Here is a 25,274-nt window from a genome sequence, read left to right on the forward strand (position 1 = left end):
AAATCCGCTCACTTCATTCCCATTCGCGAGAAAGATAGCATGGAAAAGTTGACTCGATTATATCTGAAAGAGATTGTGGCTAAACATGGCGTACCTGTTTCCATCATCTCCGACCGGGACGGTCGTTTCATCTCCCGATTTTGGCAATCTCTGCAAGAATCTTTAGGCACACGCTTAGACATGAGCACTGCTTATCATCCCCAAACCGATGGTCAAAGTGAGAGAAACATCCAAACCTTGGAAGATATGTTACGAGCCCGCGTTCTCGATTTTGGCAAAAGCTGGGATATTCATTTACCACTAGCTGAATTTTCCTACAATAACAGCTACCACTCTAGTATTAAGGCTGCACCGTTTGAAGCTTTGTACGGAAGAAAATGTCGATCTCCTATTTGTTGGGAAGAAGTCGGAGAAAAGCAACTTACAGGACCTGAAATTGTCCAAGAGACCACCGACAAGGTCTTTCAGATCAAGGACAGGTTAAAAGCTGCAGCCGACAGACAGAAAAGTTATGCGGATAATCGCAGGAGACCGTTGGAATTCCAGGTAGAAGACCAAGTGTTATTAAAGGTATCGCCTTGGAAAGGCATAGTCAGATTCGGTAAAAGAGGAAAGCTAAGCCCACGATACGTTGGACCGTTCAAAATCACCGAACGAGTAGGGCCGGTAGCCTATCGACTCGATCTACCTTTGGAGCTCAGTGGAATACACGACGTGTTTCACGTATCCAACCTGAAGAAATGTCTATCTGACAAATCGCTAATTGTTCCTATTGAAGACATAAGGGTTGATGATAAGCTTCGATTTGTAGAAGAACCTGTTGAAGTCATGGACTGGAAAATTTCAGAAGCTAAGACGTAACAGGAATAAGCTAGTCAAAGTCCGCTAGAATTCAAGACTTGGTCTCGAGCTCACGTCACAACGTCAGGATAAAATGAAGGCGAAATACCCTCACCTCTTCCCTGTAGAAACCGAAACCAATACTACATCCTAAATTTCGGGACGAAATTTCTAAAAGGATGGGTGAATGTGACGACCGCAAAAAATTAGACTAATCTGGTAATTATCTTAACCGTAATCGCGTATTAATTAATACATAGGAATAATATTTTTAGCTAAAGTTTTTGATTTTAGATGAATTTTAAAATATGGAACCCGAAAAAGTTCAATTTTGTCGTGTAGCTAACACTATACAGATTGACACCGGGTAACGACTCGAAACAGATAAATTCATAAACATGTCAAGATGACCTCGAAAAATTAAATTGTATATTAGGATATAGAGATAGTGTATAAACTTACTTTTAGAATGTTCGAATCGCGAAAATTAGAAAATAAGTAACCGAAAGCCAATAGGGGACACCGTAAGGGCCCGACATTAAGTTTCTCAGAAAATTATGTTTTTATGCAGACATTGACTGTAATCTAATTTCGCTCAAAGTCTGATAAAAATTATTAGAAACGGATGTCGTTTGAAAACCCACATACTTGATTTCTTGAAAAAGTTGTAAGTAATAATAATAATGGTTTTGAAAAGATAAAAAGGATCTTGGAAAAGGGTTGACAAAAGGTTAGAGATTTGATTTTGTTGGAAAGTTACTTACACATGCAAGTAATACAAAAATTTGATTTTTGATCATAAAGCTCATACTTGTCTTGTATTGATTTTTATATGGATTGAAAATGACAAACTAAGTGATTGAATGGGACATATGGAAAAGAATAAAATCTACTAGAAGTACTAGGATGCATGAAACATGATAACTTAGATAAACAAGAGTTTGTGTTAAACTTACTAATAAAAGAAACTTTGTAAATTGTACAAGATGTTTTGCAAGATGATAAGTGAACATAATCTTTTGTGGATGATTAAAGACTTGTGGTTAGGATTACTTTAGTAAACTCTATTGTAAAGATTGTTGGTATGATAATAAGGTTATTAAAAATTGCTACTTACTAGTAATAGAAACTTTGTTGTTAAAGAATCAAGAATGTGTTTGTTTTAAAGATGATAATGGGATGAAATAAGAGGTTAATATGGGTTATTAAGATCTGGAAATTTTGGTACATAAACACCTTGTAGAGACTATAGAAATAACATGTTCATTGTGTAGTTGAAGACTTAAGTTAAGGTTTTGAGTATGTGTAGAAAAAGAATTGTTTTGTGTGCATACTTGGTGCTAGATAATCAAACATGGGTAGGGTAATATATTACTTGTAATTATATGTATATTTGCTGTACCAAATGGTTTGGTTTTGACATTGTGACTTAAATAGTTAACCATTTTTAGTCAAACCCGAATTCAAAATTAACGAACGCGTACTATTGTAGGACACGAGCGTTATGCGAACATCGGATTCAAGGTGACTTCTTCCTCCGAAAAGCATATTGTATACTTATATACTTATTTATATATATATATATATGTTTGAAAACGCATTATACTTTACAAATTGTCGTTATGGTGGGATGAATCAATTTGGTTAAATAACTGTTAACCTAGTTAAGGGCACATAAATGTTGGTAGATCTATCGGGGTGACGCCCCCCACTTCCATTCGCGTTGGGTTAAAAGTGGGAATATTTCGAGTATGGTACGTTTCGAGTTATCAAATTGGTAGTCATACACGCGTTGTATTCTTAGCTAGTTATCAAATTTCGAGTTATCAAATTGTTACGTTTCGAGTTATCAAATTGGTAGTCACCTCGAAGTGCTTGCCGAGAAGATTGGGTGTCTCGATTTGCGTGCCAAAGTGAATTAACGATCAAAGCGAGTGTTGAAAAGACTAAGCGGCATAGAAGTGCTGCTCGAGTATCTAGGAAATATTAAGCCGAGGAAAGGTAAGGCTCACTACCCGACTAAAATAATAATAAAATATTATAAAGGCTGAATGTCCTAAGTCGGAATTATACTCGATGCTTATGAAAAGAAAATATATAACAAAGAAAAGAAAAGATAGGAAAAGAAATATAAATGTAGAGGTATACATATATGTATGTATGTGATTATATATATATATATATATATATATATATATATATATGATTCTTTGTTATGATTATTATATAAGTAATAAAGACGTTCTTATATGATAAAAGAAAAAGAATACGTTTCTTAGAAAAGAAGAAACGTCGGGTTTTTATAATAAACTAAAGGTTTATAAATATTGCTTTTAAAACTAAAGGTTTTAAAGTAAAATAAATGAACTAAAGGTTCATCGAGATAATAAGACTAAAGGTCTTAAGCCGGATTGTATATCCGACTAATAAAAGTTATACTCGTACTATAGGTGCGAGATAGCAAGAAAGATTACGCAAGGACGGTGTTGGAAACCGGTCCCGATCAAAGGTTAATACGCCCCACTTTTACAAACTTGTTTTCAAATAAATAAACGTGTTATGTGTAAAACTTTACATGAGACTAAGTGTCTCTAAAAACATTATTAATAAGATTAAAAGCCTAGCCCTCAGGCTGTAGTATACGTTTTTCTGGATCCTTACATATGTGGTAAAATGCGGTGGGCACATCGCACCACGCCTGGTCACGACCTCCAGCAACGATGGGCCGAACCAAAGTATGTTCGAGTGAGAATGACCTTGTGTATATTTATGGTACCTAAGTACGTCGGGAAGCTGCGGTGTCTTGCTGGGGTGACCTAGGTAGAGGCTCGAGTTTATAATGATGTTGTTTTAACTTTGTTATTCCTAAGCCAAGATGGGCCGAGGCACGCGTAACCCTCGAGGGGTAAAAAAGTAAAAAGGAAATGTTTTCGCGTCAGCATATTCACCAGCATTCGTTGCTGACGTATTTTTATAACATTTTGCAGGTAACCAAGATTAGAGCTAAAGGACGAAGGCTCAAGAATCCGATGGCTCGGATAATTTTTGTTAAATGTTAATATAACTAAAATGGTGGTTTTGTAAACTTAAAACAAGTAAACGCAAAAATGGAACTTGTTTCCATCTTTTGTAATGTAAATATTTTATAACTTTGATCCTTATATTTTATAAGTCTTCCGCTAATAATCGTAACTCTGATTTATTTACAAATGTGGTACCAACTATCGAGTCACACGCCTAGGCCTAGTTTGGGGGTGTGAAAGGGTTGGTATCAGAGCCATCGATCTTAGCGAATTGGGTATCATCAAACAATACCCAAGCTTCGATCCAAGCATAGGAAAATTTTACTTGTTTATTTGAATAGGGATAAGATTGGTTGGTAACTTTCTCTTTCCCTCTCTACATTATAAACCACCCAAAGATGTCATATGAAAAATTAATGGAGTATTATGATCGTGAAGCAAGAAAAGCAAGAAAATACAACAAGTTCCCAAAAGACGACATGGATGAAGATTACTTTGAGTCCTTCTTTATCTGAGACCAATACGTTGAACGTCCCAAACCGGTGTACTTCCCCGGGACTGAACAATGCCCAATCAAACTACCCGATAGTCCGCCACCACAAAGAATCGAACCCTCAAGACACTCGAGCTATCATCCACCCTCAATGCCTATGTATCAACCAGCATACCCCTCGGAAATTCCCACCTACCAACCACCACAAGTACCACAATACTACCCAACCGGATATTTTCCAAATGCACACCCATCCTATACCTTCCTTTCAAACCGACCCACAAAGGAAGAACCAAAATCCCCATCCTCCAATTGGATGCAGTGTCACTCCGACCAGCGAAGGTGGCATACTGGAATCTTTACCGCTCATGAAGTCAACTCACAACCCAACAATGGCGAAGGATCATCCCGTAAACCAAGAATGAGGGTGACGATGCCTTACGAGAGTTTCAAGATGCCTGCGATAATCAACGAACCCGCTCAGTATATGGAAGAGGAGGAAAAGCCTATGGAGGAAGAAGAGGAGGATTCCGAAGAGGAGGATCCTATGGAAGAAACCAAACCGGAAGAAGAGCATCCCGACAACCCTAATGAGATATCAACATCCATTGATGGATTACTCACTTCCAACAACCCAAGCTACGGTTCTGTCGATCCGTATGTGCGGTATCTTGAGCAGTTAAGGAACCAAGCTTCATCAAGCTTTCCGCCATTTCAAGGAAAGATTCCTTCAATTCAAGAACAAGCTGATGAGATTCGCGAGCAAAATCAAGCCGCCAAGACATACCTCTACCTTGCAGCTGATCAGACTTACGTCCCGTATCCTGAACCGAGAAACCACTTTGAGATGGTGACGTTGGGTTACCGTGACCCACCGCCACAATATGGATACCCCGACGCTATTCCGCAATCATATGAAGAACACCTGGATCGCGCGTTACACGAGACGGATGACTGGAGGAAGAAGGTGGCTGAAGAAAGGAAAAAGAAGAAGAAGATAGGAGAGAAGCTTCTTCACAAATGCAACAAACTGACAAGGGTTGTTAAGAAGTTTCTGAAGGATTGAGATGATGGTGGTAATGGTGTGTTTCAAGAGAAGCGTATGTGTGCTCAAACATATGTGTGTAATGTAGTTTGTTGTAATGTGTTGTATGGATAAGAATATATATATACACATCGGATATGAATGTATATATATATGTGTGTGTTGTAATAATCATTGTATATACCGTGTACGGTATATACAAAATGTTGGAATAAATGTGTGTTTAATAAAGAAATTCGATAAATTTTAGATATAAAAGAATAGAAAGAAAAAGATAAATTTCTCAACAAAGTAATAACGTTGAGGTTTCCCGAAAGGAATCTGAAAAACAAAAAGAAAAAGGAAAAGGACCTGAAAAGGAACAAGATGATCCAATTCCCGAAAAATTTATGAATCGAATTCAAAAGTTGATTAAAGGCGCTGTTAGGGAAGGATCCATGGCTAGGTCCCAATCTCGTCAAACGAAACATTCTCACTCGGTTAATCCGTCCCGAAAATCTTTTTCCAAACCCCATCCTAGACCCTCGCACGTAGATGACTGTGTACACAAATCAAACGCCGATGGAGGCGTTCGTCAAGAATTTAAGAAGCTTAAGATTGGTGGGTGTACGTTCAAGGACTTCAAGTATTATGGGCCGAAAGAATTCCACGGAGATAAGGGAGCCATCGCTACTGTTAGGTGGCTTGAAGAGATGGAAATGATTGTAATCACGAGCAAGTGTTCAGAAGAGGAGAAAATTCAATACTCCGCCCTGATGTTCAAAGGCGAAGTGCTAGAGTGGTGGAACACGCTAATCATGAGTAGAGGAAGGGAGGCAATGTATGGGTTGTCATGGAGCGAGTTTAAGGAACTGTTAATGTCAAAATTCTGTCCGATGCATGAAATGGACCAAATCCAAACCATGTTCCTAGCTCACAAGGTCGTCGGAACGAACCTTCGTGAGTATAATACCAAATTCCACTAGTACTGCCGCTTGGTGCCCCAGCTGGTTACCCCGGAATCCAGCAAAGTTACACGCTATATATGGGGGCTACCGCGGGAAATTCGTGACATGGTGAGGTCGCACTTGCCTCAAACCGCTGACTCCGCGATGGAATTGGCCGGATACTTAATGGGCGGAATGATCCGCAATAAAGAAGAAGATAAGAAGGTCGTGTCGACGCAAGATACGAGGAAGGATGGAAATACCCGTTTCAAGGGTAAGGGAGTCGACCAACGAAGGTCGGGCTTCAACTCCGGCATCCCACAATGCAAAACTTGCAAGAAATACCATAGGGGTTGATGCCATCTAACTCCCCGTCCTTGTGAGTCATGTCACAAATTTGGCCACGCCACGGCCGATTGCTGGAAGAAGAAGATGACTTGCTACAACTGCAAGAAGATGGGACACCTTAGCTTCGAGTGCCCCAAGAATAAGCCCGCGACTGGTGGTGCGGGGTGGTAGCGGTCAGAAGAATGAGCCCAAGAAGGGCAACGCAAGAGTTTTAGTCCTGGATACCAAAAAAGCGGCCGACACACCGGAAACCATTACCGGTACGTTCCTTGTTAACAATTCCTATGCTAGAGTCTTGTTTGATTCAGGAGCCAATTTAAGTTTTATAGATTATAAGTTTTGTAGTCTATTAAACGAACCTTTAATTAAACTTAATAAAACTCTAAGCGTCGAGACCGCTAGTGGTGAAATTGTTAAAATCTCCGAAGCTTTAGAAAACGGAAAAATCTTATTAGCCGGTTACATTTTACCTATCCAATTGCTACCTATGACTCTTGGTGGTTTTGATGTTGTGTTGGGTATGGATTGGTTATCCGACAACCATGCCCGTATCCTTTGCAATAGCAAGACTGTTGAACTTCGAGCCCCTGACAAACGTACGATACAAATCGAAGGGGATAAAGACGCGGGCCAAGTTAGCCTAATCTCCATGATAAGGGCTAACAAATGTTTAAATCAAGGATGCTTAGCATTCATGGCCTACGTCACCGAAGAATCTAAACCCAAAGAAATCAAAGACGTTCCTGTAGTTTTCGATTTTGCCGATGTCTTTCCCGACGAACTCCCCGGCATCCCCCCGATTGCGAGGTAGAATTTAGAATCGATCTCATTCCCGGCACTGCTCCGATCGCCAAAGCTCCATATCGCCTCGCACCAACCGAGATGAAAGAACTGAAGAAACAACTTGATGAGCTCCTCGAGAAAGGATTTATACGACCAAGTTCATCGCCATGGGGAGCGCCGATACTATTCGTCAAAAAGAAGGATGGATCCATGCGGATGTGTATTGACTACCGAGCCCTCAACAAAGTTACTATCAAAAACCGATACCTACTCCCCCGAATCGACGATTTGTTTGATCAACTCCAAGGTGCTAGCTTCTTTTCCAAGATCGATCTCCACTCCGGCTATCACCAACTTAAGGTTCAATCTGAAGACATTCCAAAGACCGCGTTTCGAACAAGGTACGACCATTATGAGTTCACCGTTATGCCATTTGGACTTACTAATGCGCCGGCTGCGTTCATGGATATGATGAATCGTATCTGTAAGACTTACTTAGATAAGTTTGTGATTGTATTCATTGACGACATATTAATTTATTCTAAGTCTAAGGCCGATCATGAGAATCACCTTCGAACGTTACTTGAAACTCTTAGGGCCGAGAAACTGTACACCAAGTTTTCGAAATGCGAGTTCTGGTTGCACGAGGTGCAATTTCTTGGTCACATCATCAACGTTAATGGTATTCAAGTAGACCCCGCTAAGATTGAAGCTATCTCGAAGTGGGAGATCCCAAAGTCGCCAACCGAGATTCGAAGTTTCTTGGGATTGGCCGGCTATTATCGAAGGTTCATCGAGAAATTTTCTCGAATCGCTGTTCCCCTAACCTCCTTGACTCGAAAGAACGTTAAATATGAATGGGGAACAAAGCAACAAGAGGCGTTCGATATACTCAAACGAAAGCTTACCCAAGCTCCCATACTGGCCTTGCCAGAAGGTATTGAAGACTTCGTTGTCTTTTGCGATGCGTCCCATTCCGGCTTGGGATGTGTTTTGATGCAACGAAAGAAAGTAATCACTTACGCCTCTCATCAATTGAAAGTACACGAGAAGAATTACACGACTCACGATCTAGAGTTAGGCGCCATAATCTTCGCACTTAAGATATGGAGGCACTATCTCTATGGAGTAAGATTTACCGTGTACACTAATTATAAGAGCTTAAAGCATATCTTTGATCAAAAGGAGCTCAACATGCGCCAACGACGCTGGATGGAGACTCTTAACGACTATGACTGCGAAATAGTTTATCATGAAGGTAAAGCCAACGTTGTGGCTGATGCCTTAAGTCGTAAAGAGCACGAAAAGCCAAAAAGAGTCCGAGCGTTAAGGCTAGAACTTCAAATCGATCTTGTTGACCAAATCAAATCCGCCCAAACTCAAGCAATCAACGAGAATCAAATCTCTGATGAAAAACGTAATGGCACCATTGACTCGCTAGTCAAAGGAGACGATGGTATCCTTAGACTTGGCAACAGGATTTGGGTACCAACTGTGGGAGGATTGCGTGAGAAGATCTTAAACGAAGCCCATAGGTCTAAGTACATGATGCATCCCGGGAGTGACAAAATGTACCATAACCTCAAGGAGAACTATTGGTGGAATGGAATGAAAAGAGACGTCGCTTCGCATGTTGCGAAATGCTTAACATGTTTGAAAGTCAAGGCTGAACACCAAAAGCCTTCGGGATTGCTTCAGCAACCCGAACTTCCCGTATGGAAGTGGGAGTTGATTACCATGGATTTCATTACCAAACTCCCTAAAATGACTCGCCAACATAATGCAATCTGGGTAATTGTGGATCGATTAACAAAGTCCGCACACTTTATACCCATCAATGAGTCTTACTCAATGGACAAATTAGCTCGTATCTATGTTAACAATATTGTGGCCCTACATGGGGTACCACTGTCCATTATTTCTGATCGAGACAGCCGTTTCACGTCTCACTTCTGGAATAGCTTCCAACAAGCGCTAAGTACGAAGTTAAACCTTAGCACTGCCTATCATCCACAAACTGATGGGCAAAGCGAATGTATAAGATGGGTTTTGTTGATTATAGGACTTGTTATGGTTGCATTTTAGCTTGTATAGATTGTCCATATTGATGTTACTTGAGTTTGTTTAACAAATGGGTTAAGTATTGTTTTAATAATGGAAGTAAATGTGTAAATGGCCAAAAGATCAAAGATGGATAATGAGTAAAAACACCCACTTTTGGCCGTGGGTTTTGATTTGGGTGTTGGATTGAAGTTGTAAGCTTGTTAAATAGTAAAATGGTTAAAGAAAGAATGATAATTTTGAAAACCCACATACTTGATTTCTTGAAAAAGTTGTAAGTAATAATAATAATGGTTTTGAAAAGATAAAAAGGATCTTGGAAAAGGGTTGACAAAAGTGTAGAGATTTGATTTTGTTGGAAAGTTACTTACACATGCAAGTAATACAAAAATTTGATTTTTGATCATAAAGCTCATACTTGTCTTGTATTGATTTTTATATGGATTGAAAATGACAAACTAAGTGATTGAATGGGACATATGGAAAAGAATAAAATCTACTAGAAGTACTAGTCGGAAAGTTCGACTTTTAAAGTGAACCGACATGAATTTTTAGAACAGAATTAAAACAGCTCCTAAAGTCATAATATTCTTATATTTAACATAAGTTAAAGTATAAGAAAATTCAAGAATAGCAAAACTTAAACCAACCCGGTTCGTGTCGCGAAAACCGACACGAAAACGTCGAAAATTGGCTTTTTAAGAAATTGGCAACAAAATAAAAACCATAACATTTTTTATTTAAAAACTAATAAAACTTGAATAGAAACTATATAAAAAGTGGTTTTGATAATTTAAAACTAAAAGTTTTCACAAATTAACAACCGGCTCGTTTTTAAGCTCAAAACCGACAAAACCGATTATAATAGAGTCAAAATTATAAATAAAATAATAATTTAAATTTTTCAAAACACTCCAGCAACTAAAGATAATAATTTTTATAAATTTTAATAATTAATTTAAATTATTAAATAAAATAATTATTAGTTAATTACTACTTGTTTATATTTTTAAGTATGTAAGTAGCAAACTTTATGTGTTGTGTGCTTGTATGGATTTTTAGAATAAGAATATATATATATATATTGGTCAAACATGTATATAGTTAACCATTTTTGGTCAAACTCGAATTCAAAATTAACGAACGCGAACTATTATAGGACACGAGCGTTATACGAACATCGGATTCAAAGGTGAGTTCTTCCCCCGAAAAGCATATTGTATACTTATATACTTATTTATATATATATGTTTGAAAACGCATTATACTTTACAAATTGTCGTTATGGTGGGATGAATCAATTTGGTTAAATAACTGTTAACCGAGTTAAGGGCACAGAAATGTTGGTAGATCTATCGGGGTGACGCCCCCCACTTCCATTCGCGTTGGGTTAAAAGTGGGAATATTTCGAGTATGGTACGTTTCGAGTTATCAAATTGGTAGTCATACACGCGTTGTATTCTTAGCTAGTTTACAACTAACGCCTTTTGTGCTTAAAGGTAAAATGCGGGTTTCGTTATTGTGTTGTACCGTGTTAAGATCGGTATTGTTGGGAGTATAATGGCCGTACTCTATTATATTCATTTGTTGTTTATATATAAATCGTCAATATTTATATGATAAGTTTTTCTCGGGAATAACTCACCAACACATTGTGTTGATCAATATTTTAATATGCTTTTCAGGTAAGTGAAGATTTCGAGGTGGCATGGAAATGAGAGGGTGGGATGTTTGAACAAAAGTGAAGTATTGTAAACCGTGCATTAGCACGTGTAATAAAATCTGATTTTGTAAAATATTTTCTTATAATAAAAGATGATGTTTTTATTATTAATTGTCTATTATTGTTGGCTATCGGCATCTGTCATAACCCGAACGGCTTAAGTTAAGACTTCTGTTGTGTTAAGTTAAGATTTTCGGGGTGTGACAGCAGCTTTGTCTCCTAATCCAGTAATCCACCACTGCCAATAGTGGATTAGGAGTGGCACAATTTAACCTCGTTAACCAGTAACAGAGACCAACGTTACTTTTAACAAACCAAGTTAAACCAGTTAGTTTTAACAAACCAAACTAACCCCTTTCACTTACATTGAATTTTGATTATTTGTATAAATTGAAATGTGAAGTAAATGTTTTATAAAAGTAGTAATAATATTAAAAACATGAAACTAAATAAAATGAAAAAACAATAATAATATTAAAAACGTGAAACATGGAATAAAATACACTGATAAACACTATGATAGTCAACTATGATAGTCACACGTAATGTTGTATTCTTAGCAAGTTTACAACAATATAATTTGTTTAAGAAATGAAATGCCTATTGTTTTGGTGATGTAATGACGATAGATCATTACACATGGTTGGTGTTATAATGATGGTAAGCCATTATACACGGATATTTTGGATATAATTCAGGGTGTAGTGACGATTACACACGAATTGGAATCGGATTTAATCATTATATGGATATTGTTTTCGATTCATATATATATATATATATATATATATATAAGGAATATTTTGTTATAAAGGGAACTCACCAACATATTGTGTTGATTGATATTTTAATATGCTTTTTAGATAAGTGAGGATTTCGAGGTGACATGGAAAGGAGGGCGTGTGGTGTTTGAACAAAGTTGGAATAATGTAAACCGTGCAATAACACGTATAATAAACTCTGATAATGTAAAATATTTTCTTTAATAAAAGATAATGCTTTTATTATTAATTGTCTATTGTTATTGGCTATCGACATTTATCATAACCCGGATGACTTAAGTTAAGTCTTCCGCTATGTTAAGTTAAGATTTTCGGGGTGTGACAGAAGTTGGTATTAGATCCAATAGTTATAGAGAATTAGAAAATTAAAGGTTTTCTAAACTATAACCGTAAGTTCAAACACTCGCTCCTTTCCCGCCACTCGAAACAAAAATGTAACAATATGTATATATAATAATTGATTGTTACTAACTTGAATTGATATGTTCTTTACAGATGACTTCGTCAGTAGTGATTGTGACTGATACCGGCTCCAGCGACGATAGCACCCCGTCATCACCAGTCGAGTTTCGACCGGTAATTACATCCGGACATATTGTTTCTACTACGGGAACCGCACCCCTCAAGGTGTATTCCTGAAAGAGAACTAAAGCCACCCGCGATGCACCGCCCCCGTTACTGCTATCCCACTAGCCGTGATCCCACCTCCACCACCGCCTCCCTCACCAGAGCCGGTGGTAGAGGAAAGACCCTCCGATCACGAGATGCTTATGATTTTTCTAGGCAAGTTCTCGGTTTATGAGAACATTGTTCACAATCTTGTGAACCGCGTCCTTGCCATAGAACACAAGCAAGGCACCGATGACCAATCGCACAATGCTTTGTGCCAGCTTGTGTATGATATGAATAATCGAGGGTTGCTCACGAAGGCCAGGGTGGGAGATCTTGAGATGAAGAATGGCGTGATGGAGCCATGTTTGTGTTACTTGATGAGTATTCACTAGACTTAGCTCACAAGTAGTATGTTTGTTTTGGATAGTATGTTATGTAACTTAACCATGAACTAGTAGTCTGTTGTATGGTTGTGATGACTTGGGTAGGAACTTAAAACCATGGTGGGTGATTAAGGTGTAAGTATGCACACCTAATTTTGATAGATTTTGGTAATTATAAAATCCCACTCTTTGACGATTATATATATTTGTGTTATGAATGATGCTACTTAATTCCTTAAAAATTTAGAAAATATTACTTTTTCCAAAACTAACAAAATTATATTTTTTTTCTAAAAAGAACATGACGCCCAAAACAAGACGAGCAACTAATAATCAAGCATCCGGATTACCTTCCTCTCAAGATGAGTTAGCTCAACTAATCGCTCAACATATAAATACGGCACTCGAGCAACACGAGGCTAACCGCAACGCAAGCCAAAACCCCCGAAATACAACTAATAATCTAAACGGAGGAACACCTAGAACCAAAAATCTAAACGAAAAACTCTCAGGTAGTACGGTACGCGGGTGCTCATACAAAACATTCCAAGGTTGCGGACCGAAAGAATTTACCAGTGCCTAAGGACCTTTGGAAATTATCCGATGGATCGAGAAGATGGAATCTGTCATGAAAATTAGTGATTGCACTCCTCTCGAACGGATAAAATACGGAGTGTGTTCATTCCATGATGAGGCACTCGAGTGGTGGAACTCCATTACTCAAAATCTTGGAGAAGATATCGCTTACCGTCTAACCTGGGAATAACTGAAAGAAATGTTGTTAAAAGAATATTGTCCCCGAAACGAACTTCAGAAGATTGAATATGACTTCTGGCAGTTAAGATGGAAGGTACTGACATCGGAGGATATACTTCCCGATTCAACGCATTGGCACGACTGGTACCCCGACTGGTTACGCCTGAATATGCAAGAATCGAGAGGTACATCTGGGGATTAGCTCCCGAGATTCGAGGAATGGCCACCTCCTCCAAACCAACCACCATATAGTCAGCCCGAGAGCTGGAAAAATCTTTAACTGATGATGCAGTTCGAATGGGAACTCTGAAAGATTCCGGAAAGAAAGCTGCCACCGCAGAACCTGAACGAAAAATAGCTACCGAGAATCAGAAACCCGGAGAACTCAAACGGAAGTGGAATGGTAACTCAGGAGGACAGTTCAAGAGAAACCAAGGAACATGAAGAATGTTTGTAGCAAACGCAAGAGGACCGGGAGGAAGCTCAGGACATGGATCAGAAACCCGGAGAACTCAAACGGAGAACTCAAACGAAAGTGGAATGGTAACTCAGGAGGACAGTTCAAGAGAAAACAAGGAAGATGAAGAATGTCCCGGAAAACTCAAACGGAAGTGGAATGGTAACTCAGGAGGACAGTTCAAGAGAAACCAAGGAACATGAAGAATGTTTGCAGCAAACGCAAGAGGACCGGGAGGAAGCTCAGGACAGGGATCCACTTGTAACAGGTGTGGAAGAATTCATATTGGTGAATGCTGGAAATGTAACCGATGCAACCGTTTCGCCCATGCGGCTCGTGACTGTTACGCGAAGATAGCAACATCCACGGGAAGCCGAACTTCCGGATGTTTCGAGTGCGGCGTCATCGGACATTTTAGAAATGAGTGCCCCAAACTCAAAACGTTATGGGCAAAGCATTTGAGATGAACGCGAAGAAGGCCCGGAAGGACTCATCCGTAGTCACCGGTACGTTTCTCGTTAATAATCACTATGCTTATGTACTATTTGATACCGGAGCAGATCTAAGCTTTGTTTCTAACCAATTCAAATCTCTTCTCAGTATCAAACCTAGTAAGTTAGATAATAGCTACTTAATTGAATTAGCTAACGGAAAACTAATCGAGACTAGTGAAGTGGTTCGAAACTGCAACATTCTGTTAGAAAACCATAGGTTTCCAATTGATCTTCTACCCGTAGAATTAGGCAATTTTGATATTGTAGTAGGAATGAACTGGTTATCCAAAAATGGAGCTAAGATCATATGTTCCGAAAAGCTAGTTCGTTTACCAACCCCAACTGTTTTTTTGTCCCATCGTCAGTCATTCGTACCCTATACGTCCGTATAGGCCTATACGAGCCGTATAGACATGTGGGGGGTGGTGTATGAGGATCACATCCCTATTTTAAAGCCTAAAGGTTTACGACTAACAATATGTTGATAGCATAGCTAAAAAAATGTTTGTTGTTCGATAGTCAAAGAACCATAATATTACTCCCTTCTTTATACAATAGAGGGAGTGTTCTTAGAAACGGGTATCCCATCATCCAGAATATTGTGAAAGGGCAAGCCCTTGGCAACATGGCATAAATAAGGTGATCAATTAGCGATAAGTTGGGTCCAAGCAATCCGTGTCATAGTCTTAGTCAAAAGTTATGTTTAAGGTTGCACTGATCTCCAAATGGTTTGGCGATTAGTTTGATGGTTTTAAAAAGTCAAAGCAATCGCCAATTGAATTGACGATTACTTAATGTGTTATCACATCACGGTTAAAGCAGATTACATAAAAATCCTAAGGACCAATCGCCATTTGGCTTAGCAATCTTGTTACATCACCTGTTAAAGAAGCTTACATAGGAACCAAGAAAATCAAAGTAATCGCTAATTACAATAACAATCAAATCATGTCATATGAGAACTTGTACCAACTTCTAACAAAGACTAACACACCTAGTTTGAACCCAGCTGATTATCAATAAATTGACGATCATAAAGTGTCATCTTAATACTTAAAGAGTTTGTCCTATTGTAATGTTTTGGATTTTTGGATAATATCCAAAGGGTGAATACTTTCAAAAAAATAAGATAGGGAATAAGTCCAACCCACTAATAGTATAAGATACCTTTGTCTTATCAACACTATGTTAACTTATTATAATTTCATACAAAAATTTAATTTTTGGGATAGTGACCAAAATGGCTCTTTTTATTGACAATAATTATTAACCTAGTTATCCATCGTAAGCCTTTTCTCGTTTGAAGCTCGCCCTTCATTTTTTAAGACTATGCCAACTCTTAAATCAAAAATATTCTAAATGGTAACTTTATAAACTGTTGGATCCAACAAGTTAGAAGTGACATATGACAGATCTATTTGACACAGTTATATTTTTGAACCAATCACATCTAGCACGTTTACACTTAAACGGTCGGCCATTGTTCTATTCCTTCGGGCTTCATATCTATTATGTCGGGCATCATATCTATATTCTCTCGGGCTTCATTTTCGTATGTAATATTATTCAGTCGATCCCGACAGAATAGATATGATGCCCGACGGAAAAAATATGCGGCCCGACATAATAGATATGAAACCATAGGGAATAGATTCATGGCCGACCGTTTAGTAAACGTGTCTAGATATGGTTGGTTCAAAAACGAAATGGTGTCAGACAGGTCCAATATATGTCAGTTCTAGTATGTTGAATCCGACAGTTTAAAAAGTGACAATTTTAGGTATTTTTGGTTAGAAATTGGTCAAGGAATATTTAATCTTTCAGAGTTATTTAACTTATTTTATATAAAAAAAATTTAAGAAAAAACAAATTAAGAGTCAAAAGTTGACACGATAAAAGATTAAAAGTCACAAATTAAATTGACTACTAATTAATATTATTAATACTAACAAGATTTTTTACCCGCACGCTGTAGCGGAGTGTTTATACAATTATTGAGTGCCTTAACATATATGTTTAAACCCGTATTAATGGTTCCTAAATCAGTTCTAAACAACCATTTGATGACCAAAAACAGTTCCCAGTCTCACACAACACAACAACGGCTCCTAAATTGAACCCAACCCTTAACTTGCTATGGGAGTCCCCTAAACACAATAGCAGGCCTCAATCGAGTTAGCAGCTCCCTGCTTCTGCAATTTAACTGAACCATCGCCTGTTAGAATATAGGTTTCACCTACAAATTGCATATGATTACATTTTAGAAGACGGTTTTTGACGTGTGATTTTAAAAGTGATTATATAATATCTCAATTAGAATCAGATGCAATAAAAAATATCTAAAGTTATGTTTAAAAAAGGGGTAAGTGGCAAGGAAACCTTTGAGAAGGTCTCTAAGAATGCAAGTGACCAATAAGCTGCTGGGCATATTGCAACGACTACCAAATTGATAAAAGAAGGCAATGGTGTTGAACAAAAACCTACATCACATGGTAGAATGTCTATTATATTATATTCTTTTGGGTTGGACTTTTGTTACAACCAAGAGTAATTTATGTCTTAAATAACATGATGTATATTCATAACTTAGCAGCTTACTTATCTAGTAATTAGCATATCATCTAGGCCATTAACATCAATATATACTCCCTAGACATGGTCACCTATAATAAGATATAAATATTATGATATATATTGAGATTAGAAACCGGGAATAGTACAATAAGTTTATAAATTTGTGATTACTAAGGTATCAAAGTCAAAACAGAAAAAGCAATAAGCAATAACCAGTAAGTATATTTAATAGAGATCCAAGCCACGGTTCAACTTTTTTACACATAAAACTTCATTGTTACCTGCACACACAAAGATATGTTTAATTTTTACACAGTATTAATAAAATTAAAGCATAACGATATGACGTCGCACCATCTCCACAAATCCTAATAATCTACCTTACGTGTTCTCTACAACTGCATGTCAGGATAAGATTGAGAAAGGTGTGGTTGTACTAATTGATGACATAATACGTGTGGTAAAGAGGGCGAGTTTTAAGATACACGTGTATGGTTCAAATTGAAGGTTTTATGAATAGTTGGATTTGTGAGTGATCAACATTTTGGTTTTTAATATATATATATAATATTAATATTAAGATTAAGATTAAGATGATAAGGGAAAATTCTCAAAATAGCCCTTTTTAGAGAGAGAAAATGCAAAATAGCTCTAAATTTCAAGATATTCTCAAATTGCCCATATAATTTGGACTGAGCAGACGAGATCTGAAAAAATCCTCCGGCTAATAAAATTTAGACAAGTGTCAAAATCCGACGAGATTTTTTAAAATATTGGGGGACCAGTCCATATTTCCTATTAAAAGTTCTTGAAATTAAACAGTCTTGCCAGACGGTCTTTCAATGTTTCCTAACGTGTCCCCACAACTTCCACAAACATAGGAAAATGTGTCTTTAAATTTAGACTTTCAAGACGCATTTAGGGTGAATTTGTACCAAGAAGACGAGTTTGTAGTTTATTTCTTATGTGTTTAAATTTAGTCTAGACCTTCAAAATTTATTTATATTCCGTCTATACCGACAATATAGTATGAGATTCCGTCTTTTCCGACATGATCATCCAAAGAACGCTTCACCACAAGTAGTTAACCCGACAATCCGTTTGCAGTTTTGGCCGAATTTTTTCGGCCTTAACAAACTCTTGAAGAGGACCGGACTCATCATTTTCCAGCAGCGTGCGGAACTGAACAATGTACTCGTTTCCGAACGTCTAGATTATGTTGCCGCCATAATAGGATCCAACGAACCCGGGAGCCATATCCATAACCTCCACTTGATCACCCCTCTTAAACTTCATGATTTGAAGAGTTAGAAGTTTATGAAAATATTGAATGAATGAGGATTGATGAAGATAGATATAATGTAAATATGGACGGACAAGTAGGAATATACTAAATACCCGTCTCCTTCGTACAAATTTCAAAGATTCGTGTCTTAAAAGACAAATTTTTTGATGCACATTTTTCCATGTTTCAAAATATACAGGGTCGAGATAAGAAACTTAAATATCCCGTCTGACAAGACAACTTTTTAATATAAAGATTTGTGAAGAAATGGACGGGTACCACAATATTTTCAAAAATATGATCCCCTAAGTTCAAATTTTTCAAGTAAGTGTCTCGAAAGACAAAATTAAATGACACATTTTTCTATGAGTTTAAAATATATAGGGTCGAGATAAGAAACTTATATAACCCGTCTGGCAAGACAACTTTTTAATATAAAGATTTTGTGAAGAATATGAACGGGTACCACAATATTTTTAAAAATATGATCCCTTTCGTTCAAATTTTACAAGTAAGTGTCTTGAAAGTTAAAGTTGAATAGCACATTTTTCTATGAGTTTAAAATATATAGGGTTGAGATAAGAAACTTATATAACCCGTCTGGCCAGAACGCTTTGGAATATAAATTTTAGTTCAAAAATATGGAGGGATCCCTCAATATTTATAAATTTATGATCTTATTGGTACAAATTCACCCTAAATGCGTCTTGAAATACTAAATTTAAAGGCACATTTTCCTATGTTTGTGGAAGTTGTGGGGACACGTTAGGAAACATTAAAAGGCCGTCTGGCAAGACTGTTTAATTTCAAGAACTTTTAATAGAAAATATGGACTGGTCCCCCAATATTTTTAAAACTCTCGTCGGATTTTGATACTTGTCTAAATTTTATTGGCCGGAGGATTTTTTCAGATCCCGTCTGCTAAGTCCAAATTAGACGGGCTATTTTGAGAATATCTTGAGATTACGGCTATTTATTTTGCTATTTTGGGAATTTTCCCTTAAGATAACCATTATACTGCAAAACAAGGCAGTCACCAGATTCGTGTATCATCTCACCGGCAGCCATGTGGCCTGAAAACATAACCAACAGGTGTTCTCTCAGGCCACCACGTGTCATACTCATTCACTTTTGTTGCATATTATTATGTTCTCAAACTTCCATTGATGCCTGTGCAAGTAACCAGTTATTATGGTACTCTCTTATTATTATTATTCATCAACTTATTAATGTTTAGATTAATTTGTATTTATATTGTTTCTAGTTTGAAGTTTGTGATATGTAAACTGAGAAGTAACTTAGAACTTAGAACTTAGAAGTTAACAGGGTTGACTTAGTTAAGTCATTGGTTGACTTGGTGGTAGAGGTGTTTAATATTCGAATAGTACTCGAAAAACTCGAAATTTGAATTTGGTTTTCGAAGTTTTGGGTTGGTTAGCATCCGGTTCGAGTTTGGAGTTTAAACTTTGAATCGGATTCGAGTTTGTGAATTTCGTTTGGAATTTCGGAAACTATGTATGTACTTTGATTTTATTTTTACTAGAACCAACCGAATTCGAGTTTTGTATACGAACCGGTAGTTTTGGAATTCAGCTTTAAAATTTCAAAATTTGAATAACCCTACTTGACGGTCACCCGGTCGTGGGGCCCTAAACTCAAGCTAGGGCTTTAGGCCTTTAAAAAGGTTGGGCTGGTCCTACCTGACAGCCTGACTTATTTTTATTTTTATAATCTATAAAGATGTGTCATTATTTAAATTTATTTGGTATTCTATGAATAAAAGATGAAAATAAGTAGTTTTTTTTTCATAAGATTGTAATTTTAGAAGATCAAAATGACAAAAATTAGAAAAGATTAGGTTAAATTTTCGTGTTTGTGTCGGGTTTGACCTGTTGACCAACCAACACTGTCCATTTATGATACAAAAGCCAACTTGTGTCAGTCCCTGGGCTGCAAACGAAATGAACGAAGCCTTGTTCATGTTCGTTCATTGAGCGTTAAACTTGTTCATGAACGGTTCATGAACACTAACTTAGCGGAAAATCTTAGTCCGCGTTCATTCGTTAACGAATTGAACTTGTTCACAAACGCAAACAAACGCTTATTATTTAAGAAAAAAGAGAAGAAAAAAAATGAACACATTACCGAACGTGTTTACGAACATGGATGAACGAACGCAACCCTTGTTCATGTTCATTCATTTAACTAAACGAACTTCACACCGAACAGTTCAGTTCACTGTTCGCTGAACGCTCATTTCGTTTGCAACCCTATGTGTCACTAACACAACATTATCAGTGACCACTTTTGTGTCCATGCATTGGAACTGACCGGTTGTTAATTTGAACATATAATAAGCTGCATATTTCTAGTTTTAACAACATTTGCAAAGCAGGTGAGTACATGTAATAAAATCACAAAAATGTTGTTCCAGAATGTCCCAAGTCTTTCTAGAACCATATGTTTCAGGTAAAATACGCATTCGATACGCTGCGCAAACGTTGACCGCAGCCCATCACTCATATCAAGTTTGTTTTTTTTTTGTTTTTTTTTTAATTTTATTTTATGTTATTTGACTAAATGTGCTCAGTTTTGATCAGGACAGTGCGAGCCCCGAGTTTTCTAGATGCGTAAAACGTTCAAATAATATAAATGACGCTTCGGGCCTTGAAAGCGGTTTTAGTATGTTGGATGCAGAGTTCTTTAATGACAGTAAGGTACATTGTAAATTTGTAATATGATAAGCTACTTTTATATGTTCATTATGATTAAATAATTTACATATATTTACTATTATTTAAAATTTAGATGCTCGAGATCGAGAAGGGTGCGAAAGAGCTTACTATTCCTATAATTAGAGACAATAGGAAAATAGTAGCTACTAAAAACGGTGGATTAAGCTACCCGTCTCCGTTAGTTTTCAATTCCGAGTGGAAACGAGAAGAAGTGAACGATGATGCGAAAACATTTAGTTATCCTTCTGTTTCGGGCGTTACAAGGCCCGAAAATGAAGAAGATATTGCCTTCATGACCGTAAGTTAACCGTCACTAAACTAAATCCCAACCTTAGCTAAATGCATAAATAGTGTGTTATTTAAGCTTGGTTCTTATTGATAGATTCTTGAACTCGGTCATCTTATAAGAACGAAACAAATTTCGTCCGAGGAGCTTGTCGGGGTCTTTCTAAAGCGGCTAAAAAGGTCATTTTGCTTGCTTTCAAATTATATATATATATATATATATATATATATATATATATATATATATATATATATATATATATGGTAAGGATCCTAAGAGAATCCTTTGTAAATTGAGAACTTTGAGAACCATTTTGAGCCACAAACAAAACCTCTAAAAAATATTTAAAAAAAATTATAAAACAAAAAAAAAAACAAAAAAAACAAAAATTTTTAAAAAGTAAAAAAACCAAAATTCTTATAAATCATTCCGGTTTTATAAAATAAACTTCGTATTATACGCATGTGTATAATTTCATTTAATCTCTAGTTACGTAATATATACATATGTACATTATCATGTACCTTAAACTGTACATATGTGTAAAAAAACATGTACATATATGTACATATTATACATATGTGTATAATTTAGCTAAACCGAGATGTTTTTTTCTTTTTTTATGAAACCGGGATGATAAATAAGAATTTTGGTTTTTTTACTTTTTTCATTTTTGCGTTTTTTTTATGTTTTCTTTTATTTTTGGGTTTTTTGTGGTTCAAAATGGTTCTCAAAGTTCTTAATTTCAAAATAGTTCTCACATGATTCTTGATCCTGATCATATACATACATATATATACATACATATATATACATACATATATATACATACATATATATACATACATATATATACATACATATATATACATACATATATATACATACATATATATACATACATATATATATATATATATATATATATATATATATATCGTGCATAATATGACAGTGTGCTTTTTCATGATATTATTATAGATACAATCCCGTGTTGGAAGCGGTGATCACCATTACTGAGGATCTTGCCTACAAGCAGGCAAAACAGGCCGATCAATTACTCGCACAAGGAGTCGACTTAGGTATTGCGACAAAAAAGCTTTTGGTCTAAAGTCTAAACGGGTTCTAGTCAAACGAGTAGCGTTTGAACAGGTCAAAATGGTCTCGAAACACTTTTTTTGTCCATCTTTTTTTTTGTTTTAAATTTTTACAAAAGAAATATCGTGTTTAATATGATAGGCCCATTTCCTTTCAACTATGTTATAATGCACTTGAGGTGACTTTCGGCCCGTTTCTTATATAACTAAATATGCGCGACTCGTTTAATTAAGGTCGACCCGTTCAATAGTGAATATATAAATCACTTGATATCATTCATGAGAACTTGGTTTTTAACAAAACTTTACTAAAATGATAGGCCCGCTTCATGGGATACCATACGGGCTAAAGGACATCATTGCGGTTCCTGAATATAAAACCACTTGGGGTTCGACTACATTCAAAAATCAAGTTCTCGACATCGAGGCTTGGGTTTACAAGAGGTATGAAAACAATTTAAACACCTTTCTAGATACTTCAACCCGTTTGGCCCGTTTCCTTTTTAAGTCATCTCACTTGGCCCGTTAAGATATAGACATTGCGAATGCAGGTTAAAGTCTGCAGGCGCGGTTCTTGTCGGGAAACTGGTTACGGGGTCTCTAGCATATGATGATATTTGGTTCGGTGGTCGAACCAGAAACCCATGGAACATTGAGGAGTTCACCACGGGCTCTTCAGCCGGGCCTGCTGCGTGCACTTCAGCAGGTATGGTTCCTTTTGCAATCGGGTCCGAGACAGCTGGCTCGATAACTTACCCTGCTGCTCGGTGCGGTGTGACTGCGTTGAGGCCAACTTTTGGTGCAGTTGGTCGAACCGGTGTGTTGAGTTTGTCTGAGAGCCTGGTAATGAACTAATGATAATATCCGGTTTTCGGTTATGGTTTTATTGCCACCTTTTATGTTTATGTTATTTTATTAATTATTAATAAATGTTTTTTTTTGTAAGGACAAACTTGGTCCTTTTTGTAGAAGTGCGTTTGATTGCGCGATTGTTTTAGATGTTATTCGGGGTAAAGATCCCGATGACTTTTCTTCAAGAAAATTATTTCTTGATGATCCGTTTTCGGTAGACATCACGAAGCTTACGGTTGGATATATTGAGGATGCTGAGATGGAGGTGAGTATTTTTAGCTTATGATCTATGAACTATTTAATTTGACAAATAGTTGGATGAGTTGGCAAAATGGTGGGTCGGATAACGGGCTGAAACAAAAAAGCCCATCGATCGGGCTGGCATGGGTTGACCCAAGGCATTTTTTTGCCTTTATTATTATTATTTTGGTAGGTGGTTAATGTGCTTAGATCAAAGGGAGTTGAAATGGTACCATTTAAGCTCAATTACACCGTCGACTCGGTTCAAGGGATCTTAAACTTCACCATGGATGTTGATATGCTAGCTCACTTCGACACTTGGCAACGAACCGGGCAAGATGACGAGTTCGAGGCCCAAGATCAGTGGCCCACTGAACTTCGCCGGGCCCGCGTAATACCAGCTGTAGATTACATACAGGTACATCATTTACTATCTATTCATCCACAATAACATATGGTTAATATGTGGAGATTGTTTATATTAATGACAGTCGCAAAGAGCACGGGGAAAGCTAATACGAGAAGTAAAGGAGAGTTTTACGGTCGATGCGTTTGTCGGGAATGCTACTGACTGGGAAAAGGTTTGTGTGGGTAATCTAGTTGGGATGCCGGTTATGGTAGTTCCCGTTGGTTTTGAGAAAATAAAGGATCCGCCCATTAATGGAACTCGAAGAAGAAGTACCGTGACAACTGGCATTTACGCTCCTCCCGATCATGATCATATTGTAAGTTGTCTTGGAGACTTGGACTCAACGGGTTCATTTAGTTTTCGAATTGTCTATTTTTTAAACATTGTAAAGTATTTACTACATATTTGATGTGTAGGCATTAGCATTGACGATGGCGTACCAAAGTGTGACCGGTCATCATAAACAACGACCGCCTATAGACAATCTTGGACCGAATGATACTATCGCGAATCCGCCCAAAGCGATTATTCCTCCGAGAATTCTCAAAAGGTTGACGTGTCATAGTTTACGTGCACGTGTGTCAGGAAAGCAACGCGCTTGGGTTGATTCTTTCTTTCGTGCTATGGCGAATGTAATGCTTTGAATCTTTTCCATGTTCTGGTTATCTGGTTTCTGTAAATTTGAACTTGTTACACTCTGCTGGATGTTGCTCCTATGCCATTAAAATGACATATGTTGACCTGACTTTTTAATATATGAGTTATAAATCTTAGGGTTGGCAATGAAACCCGAACTCAATGGAAAACCCGAACCCCGAACCCGATGGGAAAACCCGAAACCCGACATAAATGGGACGGGTAATACCCGACCCATTAGGGTTTGGGACGGGTTTGGGATTTCTGATATACCCGATAGCATAGACCTACTTACCCGATTATATAACCGATGTATCCGATATAGCTTATTATATTATATATATATTATATTCCAAATATATTATTTGTCGAAACTTGTTTATGTCAATTATTTGGGTAGATACTGTACCCTAATGTATTAACGTACGATAGGT

General features: G+C 37.1%; 1 protein-coding gene across 3 annotated transcripts; it reads left to right on the plus strand.

The window, feature by feature from the left end:
* The first annotated feature begins 19,730 nt into the window (after positions 1-19,730).
* LOC143580034 (uncharacterized) lies at positions 19,731-24,885 on the plus strand. 3 transcript variants are annotated; one of them, XM_077063177.1, is made up of 11 exons: positions 19,731-19,779; positions 21,191-21,302; positions 21,394-21,618; positions 21,703-21,785; positions 22,588-22,688; positions 23,024-23,147; positions 23,255-23,546; positions 23,650-23,820; positions 23,989-24,213; positions 24,287-24,520; positions 24,621-24,884. In XM_077063177.1, the coding sequence occupies exons 2-11, from the start codon at positions 21,270-21,272 to the stop codon at positions 24,846-24,848; spliced, it is 1,716 nt and encodes a 571-aa protein (XP_076919292.1). In that variant the 5' UTR covers positions 19,731-19,779; positions 21,191-21,269; the 3' UTR covers positions 24,849-24,884. The 3 variants fall into 3 exon arrangements, with proteins under 3 accessions (XP_076919292.1, XP_076919290.1, XP_076919291.1); XM_077063175.1 differs by lacking the exon at positions 19,731-19,779 and adding an exon at positions 20,886-21,054 and having other exon boundaries at positions 24,621-24,885; XM_077063176.1 differs by lacking the exon at positions 19,731-19,779 and adding an exon at positions 20,887-21,054 and having other exon boundaries at positions 21,186-21,302; positions 24,621-24,885.
* Positions 24,886-25,274: the final 389 nt, after the last annotated feature.

Source organism: Bidens hawaiensis, unplaced genomic scaffold (assembly GCF_021521415.1).
Source record: "Bidens hawaiensis isolate Kalapana, Puna unplaced genomic scaffold, B.hawaiensis_p1.1 tig00030204_1, whole genome shotgun sequence".
Classification (NCBI taxonomy): Eukaryota; Viridiplantae; Streptophyta; class Magnoliopsida; order Asterales; family Asteraceae; genus Bidens; species Bidens hawaiensis.